This window comes from Eriocheir sinensis, chromosome 16 (genome assembly GCF_024679095.1).
Source record: "Eriocheir sinensis breed Jianghai 21 chromosome 16, ASM2467909v1, whole genome shotgun sequence".
Classification (NCBI taxonomy): domain Eukaryota; kingdom Metazoa; phylum Arthropoda; class Malacostraca; order Decapoda; family Varunidae; genus Eriocheir; species Eriocheir sinensis.
Window position 1 is genome coordinate 10,331,347 of NC_066524.1, and position 23,249 is coordinate 10,354,595.

The 23,249-nt window shown below is 44.8% G+C and overlaps 1 protein-coding gene across 1 annotated transcript in view; it reads left to right on the forward strand.

The window, feature by feature from the left end:
- LOC126999269 (NFX1-type zinc finger-containing protein 1-like) overlaps positions 1-23,249 on the forward strand; it is a 106,863-nt gene that overhangs the window by 19,052 nt on the left and 64,562 nt on the right. Inside the window, 2 exon segments of the mRNA XM_050861666.1 lie at positions 3,026-6,122; positions 8,563-8,646. Of these exon segments, the coding sequence (XP_050717623.1) occupies positions 3,047-6,122; positions 8,563-8,646 (3,160 nt within the window). The 5' untranslated portion in view covers positions 3,026-3,046.

Consider the following 23,249-nt stretch of genomic DNA (forward strand, 5'->3'; position numbering starts at 1 on the left):
AAATTGGTGGCACTGCACTGGATTGGACTCGCGTCCTCGTCCTCCTGAACGCGGTGGTTTTACTCTGTCGATTCAGCCACCGCCTCCCCAGCATGGGAATAGGGTGAGGTGCCAGAGGATTGGAGAAAGGCTATTGTTGTGCTGCTGTACAAAGGGAAAGGGAGCAGAGGTGATTGTAATAGTTGCAGGGGAATAAGTCTACTCAGTGTGGCAGGAAAAGTGTATGGAAGGGTTTTAAATGAGAGGATGAAGAAAATAACTTAGAAGAGTGTAGGTGATGAACAAGGGTTTTTTAGGAAAGGGAGGGGTTGTGTAGACCAAATATTTGCACTGAAAATGCTAGTTGAAAAATACTTAGAGAATGATAGAAAGCTGTTTGCTGCGTTAATGGACCTGGAGAAGGCGTATAACGGGGTTGACAGGAACGGGTTGTGGGATGCTCTAAGGATACATGGTGTGGGAGGGTGTTTGCTGGAGGGAATCCGATCCTTCAATAAGGATGTGAGGGCCTCTGTACGCACGAAAGGTGAGTTGAGTGAGAGTTTTGGTGTTGGTGTGGGTGTGAAACAGGAGTGTGTGATGTCACTATTTTTTTTACTGTGTACATGGATGGTTGTATGAGAGAAATGAAAGCCAGAGTGTGGGGGGGCTTGGTCCAAGGCTGAAAGTGAGAGGTACGGAGGAGTCATTGGTTGCGGGCCTGTCCTCAGATGATAGTGTTGTTGGCAGAGAATGAGGGGACGCTGCAGAGGATAGTGGATGAGTTTGACAGGGTGTGTAAGAGGAGAAAGCTGAGAGTGAATGCTGGAAAGAGTAAGGTTATGGTATTTGAGGGGGCGAGAGAACAGGTCATTGATTTTGCAAACCCGTATACAGAGTTAGAGCAGAGAGCACAATGAAGTGTAGGATAAGGTTAGGGGAGGAGAGAATGGAGGAGGTGACTGAGCTTAAATATTTAGGGACTGTTTTATGTAAGCACGGCAATATGGAAGGTGAGGTGAGGGAGGGAGCAGTGAAGGGCAGACAGGTGGGGGATGCATTGGAGAGAGTTTTGACAGGAAGAAGTGTGAGCATGGAGGTAAAGAGGGGAATAAGAACAGTATTATCCTGACGACTCTGTTATATGTGTCAGAGACGTGGACATGGAAGGCAGCACAGCAATTGAGAATACGTGCAGTGGAAATGAGCATAGCTGGACACGATAAAAGAAACCTTATTCCCGATAACCGATAACTGATAATGGAAAACCTTATCAGTGATAACGGATATTCGTCAACTGGAAACACAAATATTGGCGATAACCGATAACCAATACCCGATATTAATCCACAATTCCGATACTAGCTAGCAACAAGTCCAATAGGCGAAAAAAATACTATATTGATATTTCAAATAAAAAACATAGATGAATTCAAATTTTCATTATCTGTATTTTAGAAAACTTACAAATCCTGAAAACCACACGTTGACACGTACATATGAATGGTAATACTTGAAACGCCTGAACCGGTGTTGTGTTATTTGGCGTCCCCACCATCAAAAGCTGGCGCTTTTGTTTACAAACACTGGTCTCTCGTGAACTGCGCATGCTCAGACCAGCAAACGTAGACCTGTACAGTCTCACAAAGCTCTTTAACCGTAATTAAGAGTTGCTGGAAGGCTGAATGAGACATACAGTACCACTACCACCATCCCCGCTGTTTCTAGACCGAAACTCTGTACGAGTTGTATTTATATGTACGGAGTGTCATTCTAGAAACAGCGAGGATGGTGGTACTGTACGTCTGATTCAGCCTTCCAGCAACTATTAATGTGTTTGAAAGCTTTGTGTGACTGTACAGGGCTACGCATACTGGTCTGAACATGCGTAGTTCACGAGAGACCAGTGTTTGTAAATGAAAGCGACAGCTTTTGACAATGGGACACCAAATAACACAACACCGGGTGCCTTCAATAACATGGCATGCTCACAAATGAATATGGAATATCAAATTTGAGGCAGTGAATAATTATTTTTGGGGCAAAGTTAAATGATTTTTCTCTTTGATATATTGATTTTTGAGTCTAACATAAAAAAATAACCTTGTGTTTTAATGTTGATGATCTAAGTATGAAATCTCTTCACCGAAGATATTTCATACCCCGAAGTTTTTTCATACAACACCGGGCACCCGGGCCACTCATGCGCAGTAGGGAGACAAAGTTTTTTTTTTTTTCTGAGGCGGAAAAAAGTAGCGATTATTGGTAGTTTGGTTACAAAAGTAACCAAGATACCGATATATATTTAAATAATTAGCGGATGGCCGATAACCCGATTTTGTTATCAGCGATAAAGTATCGCGATAACTTATCGCGATAACGCCCAGCTATGGAAATGAGTTATATAAGAGGTGCATGTGGTGTGTCAGGATGGGATGGAGAAAGTAATGAAAGCGTGTATGAGAGGTTTGGTATGGGTGTGACAGCGAAAGGAGTGGAGTGTGGAGTGGTGGAGTGGGTGAAGCGTGGTGCACTGAGATGACTTGGACACGTGATGAGAATGGGGGAGAATGAATTCGTGAAGAGTGTATGAGGGAAGGACTGAGGGAGTGGGTGTCAGGGATAGACCACCTGTGAAGTGGATCAATAGGGTGAATGAGTATTGGAGCGAGAGATTTGGAAGTAGCAGGATTGAATGTGCTGAGAGGGAGTGTAGGGAGAGATGGAGACACTTCTGCCGCAGCCACCCCCTGGAAGGAAGCTCCCGTGAGGGAGCAAGGCGTAGGAGATATAAATAGATAGAGATAGATAGTGTCACTTATTGTACTGAAGTGTAATTGTTAAAGTGCTTTTTGGCGACACCAGCTGGCTGGCGACTCTGAATGTACCCCGATTACTCTCAAGTTGACACAAGTCTGTAGGGTACTGGATGTTCCCCAACTTTTACACACTGTATTACTTTTTACTGCAGTTCAGTTTACCAAGGCAGGATTTTTTCCCCTGTGCAAGTGACGTAGAACATCAACTTATATCAACTGTCTTTCAGAACACAGGGAGAGACCAAACCATGGACAGGGGCAAGGCATTCTCCAACCCTTACAGCAGGGCCTACAGACCACCAAGACAAGGTCCCCAACACAGAGGCAGGGGCCGCGGCAGAGGTGGTGAGCGGGGCGCCATGAGCATGGAGTCCTTGAATATGTCCAGCAATTGGTGTCAAAATTCTGGTAACAGAGCTGGACGGAGGCAACATTTTGATGGCCAAGAGGAATGGAGGCAAGACACTGGTGGTCAAGATGGAAGGAGACAAACATTTGTTGATCGTGATGGTTGGCAACCGAGACCTTATGGCAACAGGGATGGGAGGGGCTGTGAGCAAGACGAGCCAAGTGGAGAGAACCGATACTATGGCAGTCGTGGCGGGAGGAGAGGAGGAACCTTTCCTCCTCGTGGTGGTTCCCGGCAGACTCGGGGCCCCTCAAACAACCCCAGAGGTGAAGGGAAGGATTCACATTTCCACAACAGCAGGAATAAACAGAGAGAGCGTCCTGTGGGTGACAGAGAGCTGGAGAGACTGACCACACTACAGCCGGACTTGGTGGTCTTTGAGCTTCTGAGTGAAAAATCCGGCCTCCCCTTGCTTATAGAGGAAGGTAACTTTACGCCCCATAAAATGGAGTTGACGGTGAAGGTTCTGGCACGGGTCACCGCCACCCAGTCAAACAGGGACAACATGTACCAACTCCTGAACAAGACCTGCACGGAGAATTTTGTGTCCAAGTTGATGGGCCACGCACTGACCCTGAAGAGGGAATACCCGGAGAAGGGGCCCGTCTTCTTTGCTGAGCTGCACACGCTGCTGGAGACCTTCGCCAGTGGCATGACCTCCATTGCCATCAAGCGTCTGGTGAATCTGGTTGACGGATGTCACTCTGCCCTTGTCACAATGGAGGCAGATGGATTTGTGGAGAACTCTTTAGTTAAAAAGTATAAGGCTTTGATGGATTTCCTGACAGAGGAAGGGAAGAAGTGGGCTCAGGAGGAGAAGATGGACAGTCAGGAGAGAAAGAGGAAAAGGGAGGCAGAAATGAATAACATGGAACCACCAGATGATTTCAGGGAGATGTCTGTTCTTCCGACCCAAATGGACATCACAGACACCAACCGCCCCTTCCTGCGCAAGAATTTGGTGTCTGGCGGCTATGCCGACGGACAGCACTACCTGGACGTCCAGTTCAGACTCCTGCGCGAGGACTTTGTGCGGCCCCTGAGGATCGGCATCAGCCAGTTTAGGAGTAACACAAAGTCTCGCATAATGGACGTCAGGATTTACAGGAATGTGACCTACATAGACTGTAAGGTGGAGCGTCGGAGATTATTCCACGAGGTCCAGTTAGGGTCCATGAAAAAGATGAAACTGGAGAATTCCAAGAGACTCATTTATGGAAACCTGGTGTGTATCAGCAATGATAACTTTTCCACGATGGTCCTTGGCTCCGTGGCTGACAGGACCCCAGAGAAAATCAGGCAAGGAATCATTGGCATCGAGTTTGAATCTGACATCAAAAACTTTGACACGTCCAGCCAGTTCACGATGATTGAGTCGAGGGCATACTTTGTGGCCTACAAACACGTCCTGCAGGCACTGAAGGAGATGCCGGAGAACATCCCGATGGAGAAGTATGTGGTGCAAGTTGAGGCCCTCATTGACCCCCCCCAGTACCTGGCCCCGGAGGAAACCTACGACCTGAGGGTGATGAAAAGCAGCTCCTTGATGAGGAGAGCCGAGGCAGTCATGATGCTCAATAGGCTGAGGCGAGGCCATGACCAATATGAAAAGGATCAGCATGAGGATGTCAACACAACACCTGAGTCAAGGCGACTTCAGAGAGTTCAGGTCACCAGGACGCTTCTCGACTGGCCGTCAGAGGCGGAGCTTGGCCTGGACAGCTCCCAGCGGCGTGCACTGCGCAGTGCACTCACGCGGGAGCTGGCCATCATCCAGGGGCCTCCAGGCACGGGCAAGACATTCATTGGCCTTAAAATTGTGCAAACCTTGCTGCACAACAGTCATGTCTGGAAGACAAAGGAGAACCCAACACCCATCCTGGTGGTGTGCTTCACAAACCACGCCCTCGACCAGTTCCTGGAGGGCATGACCACCTTCACCAAGAGCATCGTGAGAGTTGGCTCCCGGACACAGAGTGAGAAGATAGATGAGTTCCAGATCAACAAACTCGTGCGATCTGTTGTCAGCTCCCGATCATTACCACAAAACATTCATAACGTAAAGTCAAATCTCACCAATGAGCTCAATATCTTTGAGAACAATTTCCATGAGTTAGAAGTGGTTGATTATGAGTGTGGTGCTGCAAGAGGCATTCTCCACCTGAGTGCATTAGCTGACAACGTAATCCCTGACCACATCCTCCAACAGCTCCACCAAGCACCAGATGAAAAAGTTCTAACACACTGGCTGACACAGAGCTACCATGCTCCAGGCACCACCTCAAGACTCTTGTGGCAGCAGCCTAGTGACTCTACAGTACAAGGCAGGCCTTCTCAGGAGCAGCTGCCAGGTGCAAAAGAGGACAGTGACATTGATGAAGATGTATTCCATGATGCTGAGGAACTTATTGAGACAGAGGAGAGAGAGAGAAAGTTGGATGATGACATTGAAGAGCCTCTTATTAGACGGGTAAATCGAGTGGAATTTGAGGTAACCAAGTGGGAACTAGAGGAAACATTAAAGTTGCTGCGGCAAAAATCTAAGGAAAATGAGGATGCTTATCTGAGCCACATGATAATTTCCAGGAAGCTGGAGGCCATCAAGATCGGTCTTGACATACCTGTTAATTGCTATGACATGGAGGCACTTGAAGCTGTTCCCCAGCTTAACATCTGGCACCTTGAACCGAGGCTGAGGTGGCAGCTGTACAATCACTGGCTGGCAAAGCTTCAGAGGCGTGCTAAGGCAGCGCGGGCAAAAATCACAGTGGAGTTACCGAGGAAAGTCAAGACTTATGAGGAAGTCCGGAATGCCGAGTATTTGCACACGATGAGAAGGGCGGCCATCGTGGGCATGACAACGACCGGCGCCGCACAGCACAACAACATCCTGAGGGACCTTGCACCGGCCATAGGTGAGAACACTTGACTGCCACTGCCCACTCGTGTACAGCTGCTGACAAACCTGCCCATCAACCTTAGGTTGAGCTTGTGATTGTAGCCCCTGCCCCTGCCCTGCTGCAAGCAACCTGGGGTGGAGGAGAGTGGAGGGTGGGGAAGAGAGGGAGGGAGGTAGGGGACGATGACTAATCCATTCACCAAGCTGGGTCCCTTGCCCCAAGGTGAGCAGGCAATGCTGCTGATTGGGTGTTGGCGGGTGGGCAGTCTGTTGTCTCTCCCACACATCACACTCACATAGGTTCAGACAGTATGCATATTTCTTAACATTGCTGACATCTTACACAAGAGGGACATATTGACCTCACTGGGTTGACCAAAGATCATACATTACAGCACAACTTTCCAAACTTAATAGGGTTGAGAAATAAAGTAATTAATGTAAGTATGTATCAGAAAATAGCATTTAATATTTACACCACTTAGTTATTAACATTTTTTGCTGCAAATACAGAATCAATTTTGAATTCAACTTTAGAATTTTTCTTAAACTTAAAATTCTCCTGAATACAATGGTACCACAGATTTTAGATAGAAGGTGATTTAAGAGGAGATAAGAAAGGCTTTGTAGAAAGTGGTATAGGTAGTAAATGTTATTTTCATATGTAAATTTACTCTATAATTATTTTATACTATTGAGTTTTAAAAATCTTATTTTAGTTGTGCAACTATTGCTCCATCCAATAATTTTTTACTGAGGGAAACAGCTCAAGGGCAATAAACAAAGAAATAAACAAGTAAAAAGCCTGTTAATTTGCTGCTCTTGCAAAGCAAAGAGGAGTGGCCAGAAGAGAAGGCACTTTGGGATGCTGTCTTGTTGCTCCCTTCTTCAAAGAGTTCACGTTGTGGGCACAGGGAAATAGAGACAAAGGGAGACTGTTCCAGAGTTTACCAGTGAAAGGACTAACACTTATAGCGTCTTCCATTTAGCGTAACCCGTTTCTGGGTCGTGATCTGTAGAGTCCCAACAACCTAAGATTTGGATGCCATTATTGACCCTGTTTTCGCCATGAGAGTGTGTGCTGGTGTTTGAAAAGTGCGGCGAAAACAGGGCCAATAATGGCGTCCAAATCTTAGGTTTTCGGGACTCTATAAGGGACTACAGATTATGACCCAGCAATGGGTTACACTAAATGGAAGACGCTATTACATAAGGGATATGGATAGCATAGGGATGAGCTAGAGCTGAAACTCACCTTCAGTGGGGCCACAGGAGGTGTGAAGGCATGCAGTTAGCAGGTTCAGAAGAGCAGTCAGCATGACTAAATCGATAGAAGATAGAAATAGAGGCAACATTGCGGCTGAGCTGGAGAACTAGAAGACTCAGTGAGGGGAGGGGAGTTGATGTAAAGAGCCTGTGACTATTCTATCCAAAAGGGTTGTGTGCATGGAGCCCCCCCACACATGGGATTTCTACAACATACGAGGGTGGACAAGGCACTTCTATATGGACAGCAATTGGGAAGGGGAGGAAACTACTGGGGACGACATGGAATGCCTAACCTCGAGGAAACTGATTTAGCAAGATAGATATGAATTTCCAGCTAAGATTCTAAGTTAAGGATTGGCAGAGAATCTTTGTTGTGGAGGGATGGGACACCTGAATAATAGTCAAAGAATAGAGTTTAGTTGCTTGGAAGATTTTGTTGAGTTGACAGGTGGAGGAATTGAGTTTTTTAGGCATTGGTAGACACTAAGTTTCTTCTGTCCCATTCAGAAATGATAGCAAGGTATTAATTCAAGCATTCTGTAGTGTCATGCCTTGAGTTGTAATTCCTGTTGGGAGGGTCTTCTGCTCAAAGAAGTTGAGTGATGAAGTAATGCAGAGCAGAGTCGTCATCATAGAAGTGGATAGGAAACTTTATTATGGAAATATGTCCACAAAATTTTCCTGTCTCGTGTAACAGGTGAGCTAAGTAGAGAAAAATATGTATTCTGAAACTTCACAATTTACACATTGTGTTGAGCGATGAAGACCTCAGACACCCTTCCCACCAACAGCCAGTCAGCAGCCTTCTTACCTGCCTGGCTAGGGATCCGGCCACTGCTGGGGGAATCCAGCCAAAGTGATGGTCTAAAGTTCATTTCCCATTCTCCTCTCTCCCTCACCCATCTTGCACTCTCCTCCTAGCCAGTATGATTATTCATGCAGAAAGTGGCACAGAGTCAAAATGAGTTTAGGGAGAAGTAGATCAATATTTCCTTCTGCAGCTGACTGAGACTTTCCTCCCTGTCTATTGTTTACAGTTTTCTTTTTCATATATGATTCTATAATGCAAAGCCTGAGGCATCCAGTGACTCATTCTTTCTCTGCATTCTTACTCATTTTAGTCATCATTGTTACTTGTTTCATTTGTCCCTGTTACTCACTTCATTCATCCTTGTCACCCATTTCAGTCGTCATTGAGGAAGCTGCCGAGATCCTAGAGTCACACGTCATCACATCCCTGACTGCCGGCTGCCAGCACCTCATCATGATAGGTAAGCTGTCCTCTTGTCTGCCTTCAGATATGATGTGTTAGCCAGCTCTGACACACCCTTCCACTCAGCACATCAAGAATAGGCAGTGGTGGGCATCCCAACTCAAAAAGGACCTCACGCAATCCACGGTTCACTCCTATGCACAAGTGTAAGTGCACAGTCTGGCTAGTTTTTGGCTTGTGCAGTGTCACAAAGCACAAGGGCAAGCTGTTTGCAAATATTTCTGGGAAATACTGTAAAATAATGAGATGTTTACTAAATTACCATACTTACTTTTGTCAGTTGTTATTATTTTATATTATTTCTAAGCTTTCTTGTATACTAGGACACCTGAAAGGTAATCTTTGGATCTTGTCAAGTATACTCAGCTATCATATAATTGAATTAAACTGATCCTCGATCAAACACACCAGTTCAAGTATTAAACAAGAAATAGCAAATATACAAATAAGGTGATAATAAAGACCACAGCAACTAAACTGTACAATCAATGAATTTATTCCTTACAAAGGACATACTAAAAGTAATAAGAACAACTGACAATTAGCAGGCCAAGACTGAAGTGGTGGTGGGGGCTGGTAGTCATGCTAGTTGTTAATTCTCAGTACAGTGATCCCTCGTCATATCGCGGTTCACTTATCGCGGATTTTTAAATTGTATGTATCTAGTTTCGTATCGCGGATTTTTCGTTATATCGCGGGGTTTTGCTGTATAGAGGTATTATAATATATTTATTATTTTAATTATTTTTGCAGTAAAAGAAGCATTTTCTAGCCCAAAAAATTGAAAATATAAAAAAAAAATATTAATTAGAACATATTACAAGAATATTAAATCAAAATAAAATTCGTAACATACAGCAGATGAGTAGACAAAGACTCGCACGTATGGAAAACGTAGCGATGGCCGCTTTCGCTTGAGCTAGTTTGCCCACGTGAGATCATACACAGCACACTGTTGGCTGATGGATGGGAGGCGACCAACCAGAGCACTGTGTTCTGTATCCTGGGCACTGATTGGCTCAGGGACCGTAGCATTTGTTGGTTCGTGAGTGATTAGCTCGGAGACAAAGGGAGAGTGTGTTACAGCTTGCTACCATTAAATGCTACAAGAACTTGGCAGTGAGGATCCAGACAGGATGAGGCAGTGGCTACACTTGGACAAGACTGAAGTCCATAACCTGCTCAACATGATTACTCAAATCTTATCTAGTTTCGTGAACTCTTTGTGGTACTGGAATAAACACGCGGGTAGCTACTGAACCAAACAGCTGATATGCTCTTCTTCTTGTGACCACAACTTACCGACCTCACGAGAAATTAACCAACATGTTGGTGACTGAGTTTCTGACTAAAATTTCGATGGGTTTCCCGTGAAATGTAGCCGACTTTGAATCTCTCAGAAACTAGTGGTTGGGTGACCATGTTCACATGGGCTGGGGCAAGATTCACAGAGATGCGTGCTTATGTAAATAATATATATAAAATATATTATATAGGTACAGGTAACTCGATTTACTCGATTATTGTGTCCTTGAAGAGGTTGCATAAATCAAAAACAATGTAAATCAAACAAGAGGTAGGTTTGTACCTTTATTGCCTTCTGTATCACTCTGACTCCTCTCCCTCTTGTGGTTCCTCCTCTGGCTGCCCTTCCCCTCGTGGTAACACAGCAACGAGGGTGTTGTTGTTGTTGTTGAGTAGTGTGGCAGCGTGGGTACTGTATTGTTGTTCAAGTGGTGTGTGGGAAGAACTGAGCTCAGCAGTGTGGCCGCGGCGCCGTGTGAGTCCAGTTTCGTGAGACATCTGGTGGCCACTCCACAGTGGCTGAGTCGACAGAGTGACACCGCCGCGAGTTCTATCCCTACCCGGTGCCAACAAGCTGGGATTTTTCAGCCGCCACCGAGTGGCTTAAAACTGCCCACATTCTGTCCAGAAGACCACCTATCAACCCGGACTTTAGATTCTAGGATTAAAGAGGAGCTCCGGGGAGGGCAGCATGAGCCAATGCAAGATGGTGCCACTATAAACACTCGCCTGCGCCAGAACGGTCTGGGCCAACCATTAGGCCCCACCGGGAAGAAGCCTTGGGCCGACCAACAGGCCCCACCGGGAAGAAGCATTGGGCCGACCATCAGGCCCCACCGGGAAGAAGCCTACCGGCGCAATAGGCCGCGACATAATTAAAAAAAAAAAAAGAGCAGCAAGGGTGTTGTTGAGTAGCGTGGCAGTGTGGGTACTGTATTGTTGTTCAAGTGGCGCGCAGGAAGAACTAAGCTCAGCTATGTGGCTACGGCGCCATGTGAGTCCAGTTGCATAAGACATCTGGTGGCCACCCCATAAAATATCGTGTATAAGTGAAAAAAATGTGTAAATTAAACATTTATTTGGATTTTGAACCCCGCGTTATTTCAAAAACGCATAAATCAAACTCGCATAAATCGAGTTACCTGTAATAAAATAAATATAAGGTCGCTACCTTGCTGATTTTCGCCTATCACGGGGGGTTCTGGAACCTAACCCCCGCGATAGACGAGACGATTAGTAGTATTTAAGAAACGGGGAAATGCAAGAAATAGGAAATTTGAATATATTTTTTCACATAAACAATTGTCACATGCTCTATGTTGTTCCTTTAAAGTTCCATATAGTGAATGTAATATCATAAGATGCTAAAGATTTATGTATTATGATTTAACCCGGTAGCAGCGACGGGCCAAATTTATGGCTTTACCGTGTAGCAGCGACGGGCCAGATTTGTGGCTTTACCGTGTAGCAGCGACGGGCCAAATTTATGGCTTTACCGTGTAGCAGCGACGGGCCAGATTTGTGGCTTTACCGTGTAGCAGCGATGGGCCAAATTTATGGCTTTACCGTGTAGCAGCGACGGGCCAGATTTGTGGCTTTGCCGTGTAGCAGCGATGGGCCAAATTTGTGCCATGATATAAACCCCCAAAAATAGATGATACATAATCTGATCACAAATGCTTTGATATATATTATGAAATGGTCTGTGTGAGGGGTGATTTTTCTCCCATTTTTCTCACTTGGAGGGACCATTAAGAAACACGATCCCTGCTGCTACTGGGTTAAATTAGAAATATGAAATACAGTGGTCCCTCATCTATCACAGGGGTTAGGTTCCAGAACCCCCCGCGATCAGCGAAAATCAGCAAAGTAGCGACCTTATATTTATTTTATTATTTATACAGTGAAGACTCAATACTCGAACGTCTTGGAAGTCGAACTTTTCGACACTTGAACGCAAAAGTTCAACTTGGTACTCGAAAAAATATCTGGTACTCGAACGTCCGCACACGTGGTTGTAAACAAAGGCTCCTGGCCTCTCCCTCCCCGCCGCCGCCAGTTGTCCCGCTGCGGTCGTGAGAACAACAACATTCTCCTGCGTTCTGTCTGTGGTTTTTCATTTAGAAACTTACAATGGCACCAAAGAGGCTTATTAGTGGTGAAAATAAGCCTAAAAGGAAGAATGTAGTGACGACCATTGAACGGAAAAAGGAGATTATTGATAAATACGAGAAAGGAGCAAGAATCACCGATCTTGCAGCTGAGTATTGTATGACGAAATCTACAGTAGCCACCATACTGAAGAACAAGGAGGCCATTAAGGGAGCTGATGTGGCGATGGGTGTGTAAAAGCAACTTAAGCGACCTGCGGCAGTGAAAGAAATGGAAAAATTGTTGATGGTGTGGATAAACGAAAGGCAGATGGCTGGTGATTCTATGTCAGAGGGCATAGTTTGTGCGAAGGCTAGGCGGCTCCATGGTGATCTTATTTGTGATACTACCTCTGACTCCAGTGAAGATTTTAAAGCTAGTAAGGGGTGGTTTGGGAATTTCAAGAAGAGAACTGGAATTCATTCTGTTGTGAGGCACGGCGAGGCCGCAAGTGCTGACAAAGTTGCCGCTGAGAAGTTTGTGCCTGAATTTAAGAAATTTGTGGTTAAGGAGCGCTTAAGCCCACAACAGGTCTTTAATTGTGATGAGACAGGCCTGTTTTGGAAAAAACTACCAAGCAGGACCAATATAACAAAGGAAGAGAAGTGTTTGCCAGGACACAAGCCCATGAAAGACAGGCTAACCCTGTTTCTGTGCGCAAATGCTAGCGGCGACTGCAAAATTAAACTGCTGCTGGTGTACCATTCGGAAAACCCCAGGCCATTCAAGAAGAACGGTGTGCAAAAGAGCAAACTCAGTGTGATGTGGAGGGCAAATAAGAAAGCCTGGACAACCAGGCAGTTCTTCACGGAGTGGTTTGTGGAGGTGTTTGCACCTGCAGTGAAGACATACCTAATAGAGAAGAATCTACCACTCAAGGCCCTCCTGTTGATGGACAATGCCCCTGCACACCCTCCAGGCATGGAAGAAGAATTGGGTAAGGGGTATAAATTCATCGAAGTGATGTTCCTCCCCCCCCAACACCACGCCACTGATCCAACCCATGGACCAGAATGTCATCACCAGCTTTAAGAAGCTGTACACAAAAGCACTTTTTGAGAGGTGCTTTGAGGTGACTTCTGAAACAGAGCTCACTCTGAGGGAGTTTTGGAAGAATCACTTCAATATCCTCCACTGCCTAAGGCTTATAGATAAAGCCTGGGGTCAAGTTTCTGTGAGGTCCTTGCAGTCTGCCTAGAAAAATCTGTGGCCGACCTGTGTGACAGCCAAGGATTTTGAGGGATTCGATCGAGCCTTCAGTCCAGGAGTCTGCTGTGGTGGAGGACATTGTGTCTCTGGGGAGGGCCATAGGCATTGAGGTGGACAGTGATGATGTGGAGGAGCTGGTATAAGCACACTCTGAAGACCTCACCACTGACGAGCTGCGTCAACTTCACCAGGAACAGCTGCAGGAGGTAACTGAGGAGCTGTCTTCAGGGGAGGAGGAGGGGAACAGCAAGGAAAGAGTCTCCACTGCAGAGATCAAGAAATATTTGTGGCAGTGGACAGAGTTGGGAAACTTTTTGGAGAGGTGCCACCCTGATATTGCTGCCATACACAGAAACATAAACCAGTTTGATGAAAATTTGATGCAGCATTTCAGAGACATTTTGAAAAAAAGGCAAAGGCAGATCACATTAGACAGATTCTTGTTGAAAAAGGAATCTAGTGAGAGTGCAAGTGTTAGCGAGCCACAGCCCTCCACTAGTGGGTTCACAGGAATCACACCAGGAGACGAGTTACCAGACGGTGACTTGTCCGACGAATAACCTCCCTCCTCCTCCCCACCCTTCTCCCCTCCTCTTCTACGTTATCCATCACCAGCCTTCACTTACGGTAAGTACAAATCAAAATTATAAAAAAAATTACATTGAAATTTTTGTAAACTTAAGGTTTTGATAAGGTTAGAACGAATTACCTGATTTATAGGTATCAGTAGTCGAACTTTTTGATACTCGAACAGCCATTTGGAACGAATTAAGTTTGAGTATTGAGTCTCCACTGTATTATAAATTTTATATATTATATTTTATATATATTCAGAGCTGGGCAATTCCGATCATCAGTCCGATCGTCCGATCTTCCGATCTGATGGGAACAACAATTGGCGATCAGAATGCAAAGATTGGATCATCTTTGTAAAAGGTAATCGGACTGTGGAGATCGGAACTTCACAAACTAACATCCGATCACAAAAAAATGTGGCCAACGTTGTCATGGCAACAAGTGATTCCGGACATTTTTAAAACCTCACGACTCACTTCTTACAATTATCTTTATACACGTTCTTAAATAGTTACTTCAATAAGCGTCTTTATTAATAATATTAAGCGATAATTATTGATCGTTAATATATTTAATCCTGGTTAAGGTGTTGTGAATAAGACGCGCAGGCGCAAAGTCGCTTTATTCGCTTGTCACACGACACCATGACAGTGTGGTGTGGGCTGCAGTAGTGGGCTTGCCGCTCACTCCAGTAACCGAGTCGCCTGCCTCAGTTGCCAGTTATGCATTTTCTGCTGCAGTGTTACCACCCTCTAATTGCGGAAGCGTCAGTTCCTTTTCGAGAAACCAAGGAGACCAAAGCTAAGAGGGGGGGGCTTCGCCACGCCTCGACCCCCCCCCCACACACACACACACACACACATTCTTAACCCCCCACCCGTCGGGCTCCCCCCACAACAAGAGGAGGAGGAGGAATGAGGTCTCGCGAGACGGCGCAACATGCTGCCCAGACCACGGCACCAAACTTACGCCCCATACCCCTCCCATCCAAGAACTTACCTGACCTCTTCTTGAATGTATCTCGTGTTGACGCTCACCACATGACTTCTACGTCTGTTCCACTCATCCACTACTCTATTGGTAAACCAGTTCTTGCCTATGTCTTTGTTGAACCTGAACTTATCCAACTTAAACCCATTGCTACGTGTCCTACCCGGTGTTTTGTCATCTGCCATCCATGTATCCGAAGACATCCTATCCAGTCTTCGCATGCGCGGGCTTTGTTTCCAAACAGTGGGTGGATGAATTGCGACACGGTACCGTGTCTTTGTGGACTGCCTATCGCGACATGTCCCACTTAAGTTTATTTTTTATCTTTTTAAAAGTAAATGATGACGTATGTTTTGAATTTGAAAATTGCTTGATATATGAAAGTTTCTTCCTGCACCCTTTGTATGTCAGTAAATGTGGTAAATGGGATATCCTACACCCCTTGTATGTTGATAAATGTGATAAATGAGATAACCTACACCCCTTGTATGTCGGTAACTGTGATAAATGAGGTAACCTGCACCCCTTGTGTCTGTAAATGTGATAATTGAAAATGAGACAGCCTGCTCCCCTTATATGTCGGTGAAAGGGATAAATGGGGCAACCTGATCCCTTGTATGTCAGTAAATGTGATAAATGAGATAACCTATACATCCCTTGTATGTGGGTAAACGTGATAAATGAGAACCTACACCCCTTGTAAGTCAGTAAATATTATAAATGAGATAACCTACACTCTTCTGATTGATGGTCATGTTTCTGCGATACGTACTCTTCATTTAATAGTAGGCTATCTGAATTATGGGGACCATGTCCCTTCTTCCTGCATCCCTTGTATGTCAGCAAATGTGATAAATGAGATGACCTGCACCCCTTGTATGTCGGTAAATGTGATTAATGAGGCAACCTACACCCCTTATCTGTCGGTAAATATGTTAAATGAGGTACCCTACACACCTTGTATGTCGGTAAATGTGATAAATGAGGTAACTTTTATATATCTATATCTATCTATATATATCTATATCTATATATATATATCTATATCTATATCTATATATATATATATATATATATATATATATATATATATATATATATATATATATATATATATATATATATATATATATATATATATATATATATATATATATATATATATATATATATATATATATACATCTCAGCCTATAGCGCCGATAGGCTTTCTTCAGGGGCCTGGTGGTTGGCCCAAGACCGTCAGGGCGCTGGCAATTTTTATAGTGGTGCTATATAGTTATGTTTGGCTCATGCTGCCTTCCGGAACTCATTTTTTATTTGCTTGGACGGTTTATTCTAGAGTCCGGGTTGATGGGTGGTCTTCTGGTCAGCATGTGGGTAGTCTTAAGCCACTCGGTGGGGACAAAAAGATCCCAGGTGGTAGCATGTGGATTCGAATTGACGTTGTCCATGGCGTGAGGAATGCTGGCCCCGCACACTAATCACTCAGCCACCGCCTACCCTTGTATGTCAGTAATTGTGAAAAATGAGATAACCTACACCCCTTGTATGTCGGTAAATGTGATAAATGAGGTAACCTGAAACCTTGTATGTCAGTAAATGTGATAAATGAGATAATCTACACTCTCTTCTGATTGATGGTCATGTTTCTCGGATTCTCTCCATTTAATGGCAGGCTATCTGAATTATGGGATCCATGTCATTCATGAATTTGGCCATTTTCCCATAAAAGCTGCCATGCTGTCTTGCCGCCATCTTGCCTGGACAAACTACGATATCAACAGTGTTTGTAAGCATTGGGTTCCGCGCATGCACAGATCAGGATGGGATGTCTTAGGATACGTGGATGGCAGATGACACCACACCGGCTCACTTATAATCAAAACCTTATTGCTTATGTTCTTCTTGTAACTAACTTATTTATGGACCAATATCTTTTATTCAAAAATCTATTTAATCAGGAAGGATAGGAGATTTAATGCTCACTATTGCTCGTTTTTTATAGAATAGTAAAAAATATTTCCTAAATATCGATGATAAAATATTAAAAAATTGACAAATATTTGTCAAAAATCTAAATCAACTTCAAACAATAGTTAAAATAGCGAACATAATTCCTTTTTCATACTTTCAGAAACTGAATAAAAAGAGTAGACTTAAATAAATGCCTAAAAGAAGAAGTTAAGTTAACTCCTTTTCTTTGTCATGTCCCATATACCAAAAGAAAAAGGAAAAAATAAAGATATTTATAAGCAAATAATTAAGTTATTATTGCTTATTTGAAATTATTATTTAAAGACACCTAGAATAGGGATTTCTTGTAATTATTATTTTAAAGAAATAATTAATTATTAAAGGTTTTAATGATCGGATGATCGGAATGGTGATTGGAAAAGCAGTACTTAAAAAATGATCGGATGATCACAATCGGATCAGTTGCCCAAGGTGATCGGATGATTGGGGATCAGAACAGCAAAAAAGTGATCGGTACCCACCATTGTATATATTAGTTATACAGTCGTCCCTCATATAGTATGGGGGTTAGGAACCCAGGACCCCCGTACTATTCGGAAATCCGTATAAAATTAGTGAGCCCCCTAGAAATACTCCTGGGCTGTGTTTGAAAGAGGGAATCAGGACTCTCTGAATGTCCCGAGTGCTCTCAAACCTTGATGCGGCAGCACGAGTTGCCAACTCGGCATGTCCGCTGGCTCCCGGCTTTGAGAGGTGGAGCACATTTTTGCTGTGATGACATCATCAGCAAATATGGCGGCCCAAACAAACACATAATTATAAGTTTCCATTGCATTTCACCTCTCTGTGCCACCGTAACCATGCAGCTTCCTTTTCATCTTCTGTTGTAAGGAGTTCGTCAGCCAGGACAGCTAGTAATGCATGTTAAACGTCGCCAGGAAGATCAGCATACGCCATTTTGCTACGAGTGAGATGCCGTTACCATAGCTACGATGAGGCTTAGTAAAAGGACGGCCTTTATCTCCACTCTAGCAGCACTCCTGGAGCACTGGCAGTTACTGCAGCAAGAATTTCTTTTACATTATGATAGATACTGCAAACACTGCTCTCATTCACGTGGTGTGCTCTCCCTACCGCAACGTAACTCATCCCAAAACACAACTTCTAAATCTGAATTCTTCTGCAAGGTGAACACCTTTCTCGAATGCTTTGGGGTGCTTTCAGCAGGTGTTTTAGTAGAACAGTGTTGTCACTCACGCCATGGCTACTTGGTGCGACGAGCAGGAAATTTAAAAATCCTAAAAACATTCTTCCTTGACAATCCGTATAAAACCAAAACTACTATTAGAAGCCGTACTATTTGAGGGATGACGGTATAAGCACACATCTCTGTGAATCTCGCCCCAGCCCATGTGAACACGGTCACCCAACCACTAGTTTCTGAGAGATTCAAAGTCGGCTACATTTCACGGGAAACTCATCGAAATTCTAGTCAGAAACTCAGTCACCAACATGTTGGTTAATTTCTCGTGAGGTCGGTAAGTTGTGGTCACAAGAAGAAGAGCATATCAGCTGTTTGGTTCAGTAGCTACCCGCGTGTTTATTCCAGTACCACAAAGAGTTCACGAAACTAGATAAGATTTGAGTAATCATGTTGGGCAGGTTATGGACTTCAGTCTTGTCCAAGTGTAGCCACTGCCTCATCCTGTCTGGGTCCTCACTGCCAAGTTCTCGTAGCATTTAATGGTAGCAAGCTGTAACGCACTCTCCCTTTGTCTCCGAGCTAACCACTCACGAACCAACAAATGCTACGGTCCCTGAGCCAATCAGTGCCCAGGATACAGAACACAGTGCTCTGGTTGGTCGCCTCCCATCCATCAGCCAACAGTGTGCCGTGTACGATCTAACGTGGGCAAACTAGCTCAAGTGGAAGTGGCCGTAGCGTAGATCAGTGTACGCCATTTTGCTGCGAGTGAGACGCCGTTACTATAGCAATGACGAGGTTTAATAAAAGGACGGCCTTTATCTCCACTCTTGCAGCACTCTTGGAGCGCTGGCAGTTACTGCTGCAAGAATTTCTTTTACTCTATGATAGATACAGCGAACACTGCTCTCATTCATGTGGTGTGCTCTCCCTACCACAATGTAACTCATCCCATAATGTAACTGCTAAATCTGAATTCTTCTGCAAGGTGAACACCTTTCTCGAATACTTTGGGGTGCTTTCGGCAGGTGTTTCGGTAGAAGTGTTGCCACTCACGCCGTGGCTACTTGTGTGACGAGTGGGAAATTAAAAAATCCTAAAAAAATTCTTCCAGACTATTTGAGGGACGACTCTTATATACTATTTAAAAAACCATGATACAGTGAGCCCGCTATATGGTGAGGGATCATTGTAAGTATTCTTGCTGCCGGCAACGTACGACATGTTTAGCAGCAATGTAAACAACCTCCCGCACTCTGATTGGAGGGACAGAGGAAGGCATCGTGTTGAGGCAGCGGCGTGCCAGCCGGAGGAATGTTGAGTGGCAAAATTTTCAACACTTTCTTCCACCACTACTACAAAATTTTGAGAGCATGACACCATGCCAGGCTTGTTTGACTTCTTGCATGACGGAAATATTTACCCAAGAGGCCGCACTGATGCATTCCTATTAACCCGTGGGCTTCGGCTATGGGAAAGCCGAGAAGTGGCCGAGAAACGGCAAAATTACACTGCATTTTGAGACTAAGAAAAGAGCATGGAACGTATATCAGAGTACTCCTCTCATAACCATAAAGCTGTTAAAAATATTTACTTAGACTCCATTCTTTTTGGGTGGTGTTTGTTACAAAATAAACAGTCTCGTGACACGTGGCATCTAGCCGAGAGTCACATGTTGTCTACTTTAGAGAATTTGACAAGTGATTACTGTATGGATTGCTAATTCAGTCTGTGAGGACCTTACAGCACCGGTGGTGACAAATAAGCCCACCTCAAGACCCAGGGAATTCATGGTGGGTTGCTCTATGCCGCCACTGCCTACAATTAGCTCGAATTAGGCGTTTTGAGCCAAGCCCCATACGGGGTCCGCCGTTTCAGCGGACCGACTCATGGGAGCCCAAAAATGGGTCCGCCGACGCTGCCGGGTTAACCACGGGATGGAGTGTTGTAGGGTATATCGATGAATGCTCTTATTTTGCCAACAGTGTTCATTACAACGACATGAATAATGTACAGCACTCAGATTTTTGGGTGTAAACATGATAGTGACAATGACAACTCTGATATTTTGGTAGTTTGGTACAGAAAAATGTCAATTAAGCCTCGCTGGACCCCAGCACGCCACAGGTTTCACTCTGGCTGAGGCTCCAGCAGGGCCACAAGATATGCAGGTCCAGCTCAGTGAAGGACCCAATTGCACATTGTGCAAGTCATTGTGCATCTATCTGGCACTGGGATTAGGGTGTGTTAGGCAGCCCTCACACCCCTTCCCAATCACTACATCAGGAATAGGGTGTGTTAGGCAGCCCTCACACCCCTTCCCAATCACTACATCAGGAATAGGGTGTGTTAGGCAGCACTCACACCCATTCCCAATCACTACTTCAGGAATAGGGTGTGTTAGGCAGCCCTCACACCCCTTCCCAATCACTACATCAGGAATAGGGTGTGTTAGGCAGCCCTCACACCCCTTCCCAATCACTACATCAGGAATAGGGTGTGTTAGGCAGCCCTCACACCCCTTCCTAATCAGCACATCAGGAATAGGGTGTGTTAGGCAGCCCTCACACCCCTTCCTAATCAGCACATCAGGAATAGGGTGTGTTAGGCAGCCATTATGTCTACTTGAGTGTTGGGTTGTGGTTACATGAGACACATTGTCTACCTTCAGCCAATCAGCATCATTTTTACAAAGACTTGCCTGGAAGGACACCTGGGCTTGGCATCTTTGGGTGGGCAAGGTGACGCACCCCCTGGTGTACGCCCCTATTGATTGATTGATTAGCCAGGAGAGGAGCCACTGTTTGGGGTATATGATGTAGGAATACTCATATCAGGAAACAAGCTGCTCTGGAAACTTGGACTTAACTGCAATGACAAAACATTGTCCAAAGATATAGTAAAGTTTAATGATCTTGTCAATGGATCATTTTCTTGCCAGGAATTAAGAGTGGCAGATTAGTCTGTTCCTTGGTAAGAGTACTACTTGGAAGGGTTCATAGTATATCTTCTACCTATATCTCCGACGCCCTGCTTCCTCACGGGAGCTTCCCTCCAGGGGGTGGCTGCGGCAGAAGTGTCTCCATCTCTCCCTGCACTCCCTCTCAGCACATTCAATCCTGCTACTTCCAACTCTCTCGCTCCAATACTCACTCACCCTATTGATCCACTTCACAGGTGGTCTATCCCTGACACCCACTCCCTCAGTCCTTCCCTCATACACTCTTCACGAATTCATTCTCCCCCATTCTCATCACATGTCCAAGTCATCTCAGTGCACCACACTTCACCCACTCCACCACTCCACACTCCACTCCTTTCGCTGTCACACCCATACCAAACCTCTCATACACGCTTTCATTACTTTCTCCATCCCATCCTGACACACCACATGCACCTCTTATATAACTCATTTCCACTGCACGTATTCTCGATTGCTGTGCTGCCTTCCATGTCCACGTCTCTGACGCATATGACAGAGTCGTCAGGATAATACTGTTCTTATTCCCCTCTTTACCTCCATGCTCACACTTCTTCCTTTCAAAACTCTCTCCAATGCACCCACCACCTGTCTGCCCTTCACTGCTCTCTCCCTCACCTCACCTTCCATACTGCCGTGCTTACATAAAACAGTCCCTAAATATTTAAGCTCAGTCACCTCCTCCATTCTCTCCTCCCCTAACCTTATCCTACACTTCATTGTGCTCGCTGCTCTAACTCTGTACTGCTTTGCAAAATCAATGGTCTGCTCTCTCGCCCTCTCAAATACCAAAACCTTACTCTTTCCAGTATTCACTCAGCTTTCTCCTCTTGCACACCCTGTCAAACTCATCCACTATCTTCTGCAGCGTCCCCTCATTCTCTGCCATATGAAGGGGTTGACAGGAAGGGTATATGGGATGTTCTAAGGATACATGGTGTGGGAGGGCATTTGGTGGAGGGGATCAGTTCCTACAAAAAGGATGCGAGGGCCTCTGTACACATGAAAGGGTGAGTTCACTGAGAGTTTTGGTGTTGGTGTGGGTGTGTGATGTCACCATGGCTTTTTAATGTGTACATGGATGGTTGTATGAGAGAAATGAAAGCCAGAAGGGGTAGGGGCTTGGTCCAAGGCTGAAAGTGAGAGGTATGGAGGAGTCATTGGTTGCGGTCCTGTTTGCAGATGATACACTGTATGATCTGCAGGTTCATAAAAGCAGCAAACAGCTTCCTATCCTTCTCTATATATTTTTCAACTCGCATTTTGAGTGCAAATTTGGTCTACACAACCCCTCCCTTTCCTAAAACCCCTTGTTCATTGCCTACTTTTTTCTCAGTTATTTTCTTCATCCTCTCATTTAAAACCCTTCCATACACTTTTCCTGCCACACTGAGTAGACTTATTCCCCTTTAACTATTACACCCACCTCACTCTTGCCTCCTCCATCACATTTCTCAGCTGCCTCTTTTATCTCATCCGTCCATCATGAACTCCCTTTCTTTCCTTTTCCACACGACCTATACCCAACTATTTCCTCAGTTGCCCTGACCACTGAACTCTTGACCCCTTCACTACGGCCGGTCCAAACCAGCGCCCCGCAACGTATCCGGGATCGCCGCGTGCGCCGAATTTCAAATGTCGCTATTAAGTATAACAAGTTTTCAGCCATAAACTCAACACAATCATCAGGTATTATATATGAAAACATGCAAAATTAAATGATGCACATAAAGAAACTCACTACGGCGGGGCCAAAACAGCGCGCCATGCTGTATCCGGGATCACTGTGCCCGCCAAATTTCAAATGTCGCTATTGAATATAACAAGTTTTCAGCCATAAACTCAACACAATCATCATGTATTATATATGAAAACATGCAGAATGAAATGGTGCAAATAAACATAAATTAATTGATAATTTTGAGAAGTAAGCATTAATATAGAGATAAAATAACTTGTGTATTGGCTAAAGCGAGCCAGGGCGCAGTATGTGCGTCCTCGGATATGGTGTGGGGCACGCAAGGACGCAATATACGCGTCCTTGTGTTGAAGGGGTTAAACCTCTCATAAACCTAATTCACTTCTACACTGAGCTCTTTCCCTGCTCTTGCTCTTCCAAGCATTTCCTCCAATTTCCTCCTATACATCTCCCTGTGGCCACTTGTCACACAATTTCTCACTTGATATTTCCTTCCTACCCCTTTTTTTC